The 7,614-nt window shown below is 43.0% G+C and overlaps 1 protein-coding gene across 1 annotated transcript; it reads right to left on the bottom strand.

Moving 5' to 3' along the window:
- Positions 1-5,817: 5,817 nt before the first annotated feature.
- Positions 5,818-7,310, bottom strand: LOC147881303 (short-chain dehydrogenase reductase 3b-like). Its single transcript, XM_087370171.1, has 3 exons — positions 7,148-7,310; positions 6,891-7,037; positions 5,818-6,747 (listed from the first exon to the last, which is right to left on the bottom strand). Exons 1-3 carry the CDS (start codon positions 7,168-7,170, stop codon positions 5,961-5,963), a joined length of 957 nt encoding a protein of 318 aa, XP_087226297.1. The 5' UTR covers positions 7,171-7,310; the 3' UTR covers positions 5,818-5,960.
- Positions 7,311-7,614: the final 304 nt, after the last annotated feature.

The following is a 7,614-nucleotide window of genomic DNA, read 5'->3' as shown; positions in this document are numbered from 1 at the left end:
ACTTTTGTGCTCTCTCAAGTTCTCATGATTCTTGTATGCTCCTTCAAAAATTCCCTCAAGTTGTCATCAGCATACTTCTCACGGCATTCTCATATATAAATTGTGAGCCAATCGACCTTTGATGCTCTTAGGTCATTCCACTATTTTTATATGGTGCTCTTTTGCCATCATTCATCCTCAAAGATCGAGTGCTAGGTAGTGACTTGTCGCTCCTCTCATACTATTCTCAAGCCTTGTGATTTTCTAGCTTACGGTAACCTTCTTCAACTCTTCGATTCACATGCCTACTACGATGCTAGCTCCTTCACGCACTTGGTGCTAGTTTGTCATGGTCTTCTCAATAGTTAGCCTTTGTGGCTCTTAGTCTTATTGTTCTCTCACTTGGAGAAAGGCATTCACCTTGTCATATACAACCGTATGGACGTGGCTTAGGCAAGGTGGCTCACTATGAGAATGCCGATGACTGGGTCAAGAACTTTTTCTTGCAAGAATCTGGATCAGGAACTTTATTATATGCCTTCTCGATTACATAGTATGTTGCCCTTTTTGGTTAGTGGTTTACTATTTCATGGTCGGTTAACTTGAGGAATTCTTAGCTGTGACCCTTGCTCTTGCTCTTTATCCATTTCACGGCCCTGCTCTTTTTTCTGATCAACTCTTTTTCACTACTTGGTACTCCTAGGGAAAAGCATATATGCTTTTATATATATATATAGTTTAATTGCTTATATGTATATAAATATAAATAAATAAATAGGTCTGCTAGTACCCTATTCAATGAAAATCATTCATTCAATTTTTTCAATTCTTCTTTTGTTTTTAGCTTATACATTTCTTGTTTATTAAATTAAATGATGATGTAATTAATTCCCCCCCTTTTTTCTCTTTATATATATATAAGATAGAACTCTCTTTGTTTCTAATCGCACTATAGAGCCAAGGTAGCCTACTTCAAGAACTCAAGGCATGGTGGTGGTGTCACTCGCAACAATGCATTGCATGCGACTTCTCCATGCCTTGTGTATTCCAAATGGACAAAGGGTCCCAATTTTGTACAAACCTTGGTCAGTGTGCATAGAGAATATGTTGCAAACATGATGAGAATCATTTAAGAAACAAAAATTGTTTATAAGGCAAGTTCTAAATATTACGATAGTGCCAAGATTACCATGTAATGCGTAATGTGTGACTCCCCCCATGCTTTCACCATTAATTGCATAAACTCTTTCATAGCCATCTTGAACCTTTCATAATACATCTCATCGATTTGAACACGGCGAAGCAATTTAATCAATGCATCTTCCTTTTTCCATACTTTAGCTCTCAAAGTTGCTACTTGAGGATGAGAAGCCTTATTGGTCATGCATTCACATAATGTTTTCTAGTATTCCCAACCCAAACTGCTTTGAGACAATGTATGTCTTTGTTGAGATTGTGGTTCGATAGGAATCTCCTTGCCTTCCCTCCACCCATGGACACTTTTGCAGGAAGATTCTATGATGCCCCAGACATTTTCTTATCCTCCTTAAGTTTTACATGTCCTCCATGGAATCCCATCTCTAACAGCAACTTCTCAGCTTCTGCAATGCACCGTGAGGATACTTCTTGCAGAATTAAATTCCAAGCATAAACAAGATGCAAATACAACAACTTATCAAGTACGCACAGTTCTGCATGTAAAGTACTCTCTCAAGTGGGATGGGCAAGATGGGATCCCACTTTGGATCCTTCTTGTCGCGATTGGAGCTTGCATTTGGTTGCAAGATAGAATGCCATTCTCCCATTGTAAGCTAGCCTTTTGCTTACGTTGTGAACACATGCAATAAAGGCATGTGTTCATTGCATTTTCCCCTGTATCACAACCATGCAAGCACTTGAGGGTTTTCAAATCACCAGCAAGATGCCATTCAACTCAAAATCTTCCATGGCCATCGACTGTCAATGTTTTCCCTTCCTCTTATCTTCCAATTGTCGATGGGATTCTTGTTCTATCTAGAACCCACTTCAATGTCTCATGGCACTCTTTCGGAGTCTCAAATGCTGCAAGCCACCATATATATTTCTTTGATTGCACTGAGAAATATTGCTCTAATTCTTCATTCTCTTGAACAAAGGCTAAGGCTTTATTCATAATGCAGATGCTCACTCTCTCTAACTTGTGTTCTTTCACCAATAGAGCTTCACCCATTTTAATGACAAATATGAGCTTTCCATTGCAATCTGTACAACAAAAGAGAGAAATCGTTAGGATAAACATGATATTTAAAATGAATTAAGGAAAGTGCAATGCTATAAGGGATTTCCTTTTACCATCTTCTCTCATGCCATAGAATTTGACCATTGCTTGTTGCAGTTTCTCAACATCTAAATAGACATTGTTGAAAGCATTCATATCAAAGGTTTGCAAGCTAGATTTCTTTTTACTCTTCCAAGTTATTGTGCCCCTTACACAATGGTACCCTCCAAGCATTTCTCTTGCACTAGCAGACTTGAAAATTTTGAAAACAGATGTGTAAGCGTTGTGACTTACAACAGCAGTACACAAGCTGCAAGCACCTCCTTTGCATCCACAATATCCATGAAGTCCTTCATCACCTCTTTAGCAACTTCACACATAGGCGCTTGTGTCTTGGGTCCCTTAGTATCCCAATGACATCGCTTGACTTCAATAAACTAGGTAGAGCATATGAGCAGTCAATATCATCCCTGTCCATTCTTCCCATCACATCTTCCATGAAGTTCCTAAAGAAGAACACAAGAAAAAGTCACAAACAGTGTAGCACAAAAGAGTGTAATTTCATTGGAACATTTGATAACCAACCTTGTAACCCGGACTCTCCTCTTTCTAGCACCACTAGTGGGTGCCAATGCATCCATGTTATGTAAGTACCTTCTTTTCCTCTCCTTGAATCCGAAAGGTGCTTCTTTCATCTTTTGCACTCGTTCTTTTGCCTTCTCTCGTTCCTTCTCTACGGCTCATCGAACTTGATTGTATATAGATCTTTCCAAGCCTTTTTTGGACTCAGCTAGCTTACAGAGTTACTCTTCTAATTTATGTCACTCCAAGTCCAATGCATTTCGCTCCAAGTCCAATGCTTTGGCTTTATCATGAAGATCCTGGTTCTTCCTTTGAAGATCCTGCATAGAGTTGTGCATTGCAACAATGGTGCTATTTCCTAAATGTGCTAGCATCTTTACTTGGGCTCTATGCATCTTGCTTGCTTGCATAGTCACCATTAACTGAGCATTGTTTAACCGATTGGAATAACCAAGCAACCTGCATGTCCATTTCCAACAAACCGAACTAGCTCATGCATTGTATGAAAAGGAGGGCTCTTTTGGTTGGCAGGATCTAAAGGATACAAGGATCGTTCCACCCAAAGGTCGAGATGCTTCTTTCCTTTCGAATGAAGATTGTGGATTTTGGAAGCTCCCCTCAATCCCAGACTACATGTGCTTGCATATTCGGCCTCCAACTCTAAGTGAGCCTGGTACTTGTTGGAGACATCCTCGAATGGTGCCATGACTAAGGGAGTGTAGAGAAGGAGAAGGTGTGGAGATGCAGGCTTGAAGGAGTAGCACGCAGGAAGAGGGAGGGCGAGGAGGAGGAGGGATGGGGGAGGGAGGACTAGTAGTTGAAGAGGAGGAAAGGGGGGCAAACCAGCAGGTGTGGATGGTGAGGAGGAGTAGGCGTGGAGGAGGAGGGAGGGAGGAGCGAGGATCAGGAGGTAGGGGGGAGGAGGAGCAGCAGTGGAGGAGGAGGGAGGGGGAGGGGAGGAGGAGCAAGCATGGAGGAGGGAGGGAGGGGGAGGGCAAGAGGAGCAAGCGTGGAGGAAGGAGGGAGGGAGGGGGAGGAGGAGGAAGGGGGAGGAGGGAGTGAGGAGGGGGAGGGGGAGGAGGGGGAGGGGGAGGAGGGACGGGGGGAGGGGGAGGAGAGGGAGGGGAAGGAGGGAGTGAGGAGGGAAGGAGGGAGGGAAGGAAGGGGAGGCCCGGAGGGGGAGGGAAGGAGGGAGGAGAGAGAAGGAGGGAGGGAATTCAAAATTCGAATTTTGAATTTTGAATTTTTTGGTTCCCACCTAGGAGTAAGAGTTGTGTAAGAGGTGTAAGAGGTGGGGTCACTTTTGAACTTAACCCACCTAGATGAGAGGGGGTTAGGACTTTTTGGGACCTATCTTGGCCCTTTCATTAGGACTAATCCATTTCTTAATCCATTCCTTATGAGGCCCTTTTGAGACCCCAATTCTCCCCTAATGATAGTAGTCTTGCTAGTAAACATTTGGAGGGCATGTGGATTGTACTTTGCATCAAGATGAAATAAATGGGTTTAAATAAAATCCTTTATTTATGATGCATAGCAATTCTTATCTCCCTCTCTTTTCAAGGATGTATCCATATATGTATTTTTTCTTGAAATCATGATATTTTTTCTTTCAAGGGTCTAGATATAACCAGTGGAGGGGATATGAACAATAAAAAGAGTGGGATCCAAAGAAATTCCTTTTGGAAATTTAGAATTTGTGTTAGCTTTTGGAGTTCCCCATACTTTCCCCTTTGGAATGCCAATATTTGGAGGATTATAATCGCCAAAGTTTTGATTATTGCTAATCTAACGTGAGTGACATGGATAACAATTGTGCGCCAATATTGAAGCCCACGACATGGATGAAAGTTCTAGCTTTTGTCATGTTACGATGGTGGTAGGTGAGTCAGTGCACTTCTTCATCAAGATTCGCAATGAGGTTTGCTTTTTGATGGACTTCTTATGATAGTCTTTGTTATATATTGATTGATCTTATCTAAGGAGTGATCCTTTCATATGGAAGTTTTTTTCCTCCACTCACTGATCCCTATCGAGGGGCCAATCACCCTGGGATAAGTGGGCACAGGACACAGACCTGGCCAGTGACCGAACACATAGACAACCCTCACTCACACACATGTTCGACTACTAAGCTAGGCGTCTGCCTTAGATGGGAAGTTATATAATGATTGATGGGCTGATCCTAATTTCTCATGGAACTTTTGAAGTTTTGGGACAAATATGTGAAATAAAGAACTTAGAGAGAGAGAGAGAGAGAGAGAGAGAGAGAGAGTATCAATGTGTTTGTGTAAGCTTCAATATTGAATATTGTAACCTCCAAGTACATCTGCTTTGGCTATATATGAATAAGTCTTAGATCTTTAGAAAATCACAATTTATTAAAACAAAGAATCTTGGGGGGATCATGACTAAAACACACCCTTCTTCTATTCAATCTGTGAATACCCCCTTTATTCGATACCCTTTTGTATGTGAAAAATGTGTAAAGAAGGGATTTAAAAAAATCCTTCTATTGAACACACATGCTATACTTACATATTAATGAGTTACTCCCCCGAGCAAAGAATGACTTGCTTGTAGCCTTGCTTTGCAAAAAATTTGTAAAAAAGCAATGAACATTAACAATAGAGTTAAAATGGCCTATGCGTGTGCATGTGTGTATGTATGCATGTACACATGGGTTGGAAAACAAAAAGGCTTTTGAACTACATGCACATGCATGTGCACGCGTGCGCGTGCATGTATGCATGTGTATGTGAGTGTGCACATGCACGTGCATGTATGTATGTGTGTGCATGCACATATGCATCCATGAGTGTGTATGTATGTGTGTACATGTACATTTATGCACATGTGCACACATGTACATGAGAGAGAGAGAGAGAGAGAGAGAGAGAGAGAGAGGGAAAGGGAGGTTATTTTGTGGACTTAAGTGCCCACCATCTCAACCGTTCAATCTAGATTTCCAATAACATTTCCAAAAACACATGTGTCGACAGGCGGCAAGGGTGTTTGCAAGAGACCGGCACCAATCAGCTGAGGTGGGCGAACTCCCAAACCACGTGAGCTGCCACCAACAACGCCACGAACATGAGTTTCTACACGAAACTCCAACCTGAGTTTTTACACAACTCATCCCTCAACTGAAGGGGTTTGGCCTGCAGGCAGTGTAGCCACCATCAACGAGAAGGTTGTGGCCGGAGATGTATCGTCCATCGTCACACGCCAGGAAGAGAGCAGCTCTGGCGATGTCGTCCACCTCCAGCGTCACACCCTTGAGCTCCGACGCCCTCTCGATCACCTCGGTAACAGAAGCTGCAGTAATTTTGGGTTTGAATCGATTGAAAACATCCACCAGCAAGGGAGTTGCGATTCCTGCCGGTGATACGCAGTTGATACGAATTCCATGCTTGCCTAGCTCGATCGCAGCAGACTTGACTATGCCCGGAATTGCATGCTTCGATACTGTGTAGGCGTGGTTGCCTCCCCATGCTTGCACCGATGCTACACTCGCTGTGCATACTATGCTTCCTCTCACCTTCCCTTCCAACATCGCCCTTGCTGCATGCTTCACCCCAATCACCACCCCTCTCACGTTCACTCCCATCAGCTTGTCGAACTCTTCCATGTCTAGATCTGCTATCGATCCCATCCCCCCATCCGCTACCCCCGCGTTGTTGAACATCACGTCCAGTCGCCCATGCTTCGACACTGCACTGCCCACCGCCTCCGCCACATCCTTCTCCTTTGTTACGTCGCAGTGCACGTAGTGTGCCCATGGCTCTAGGTCCTTGGACACCGCCTTACCCAGCTCATCCTTGATGTCTGCTATCACCACTTTGGCTCCGTTTGCCACAAATAACCTGGCGGTAGCTTCTCCGATTCCGCTTGCTCCCCCCGTTATAACTGCTACCTTTCCATTTAGCCTGCACGATGCGATGAGATCCTTGCAAAGGGAAAACTCGCAAGAGCTTTCAATCACGTTACGCGTCTGAAGTTTATGCCGAAATATTTATTTCAAACGCTGCAAAACACCATGGAAAGCAATAACAGAAGAATAAGTCTTTACTTGTTCAGACTTTCTGAATTTGAAGTTGTGATCGAGTTTCGACGAATGTTCGGTACTGCTGTGATATTTGGAAACGCAATCGAAAATATCTTTTGCATCCTAAGCACAGGAAGAGCGGAACGTTTGGCCCATGCCATCGCATTATTTCTGTACAAAGTACAACAAGAAGATCGAAGCTAAGAAACGCAGCATCTAGAAAATTTGATCAGAGGAGGATCGAGGCTAGGACAGGTTGCACAGCATCTAGAAAATCTCACCTGGATGATCTTAGTTGAAGCATAATTTGCGAAGGAGACTATTAGTTACTGGCTTTGAGCTCTCAGAACCAGGACCATATTTTGCTCACAATTCAGATAATCTCGTCAGAGGGCAACAGAAAATTCCATCTCCATGCCGGCAATCTTGTCTTTCTCGACTATGGAGTCCTCGGACCTCATTGAAAATCTTGATATTCGTTCCGTGCGTATTATGTTCCCATTATTGTTGCGTATAATAGTCCACAAAGAGGCATTTTCAATGAAGGAAACACCACGATTGAGAATCATGAGGCATTCTTCAATGACTAGCTCCAAAATATGTATTTGAACCGCAACAACTATCTGACGTCAACTCTTCCATATTTCGAGAATCAACGTGCCTCAGCCAAGCATTGTATACATGATATTCGCAGTCACGAAAGGATATAAAATTATGAAAGGGCCATAGGCTAGTTTTACGTCTAAAT

This window comes from Dipteris shenzhenensis, chromosome 31 (genome assembly GCF_047967505.1).
Source record: "Dipteris shenzhenensis isolate YYH24624 ecotype China chromosome 31, Dip_SZ_1.0, whole genome shotgun sequence".
Lineage (NCBI taxonomy): Eukaryota > Viridiplantae > Streptophyta > Polypodiopsida > Gleicheniales > Dipteridaceae > Dipteris > Dipteris shenzhenensis.
The sequence above is the reverse complement of the archived record's forward strand: the minus strand, read 5'-3'. Positions and strand labels throughout refer to the sequence as shown.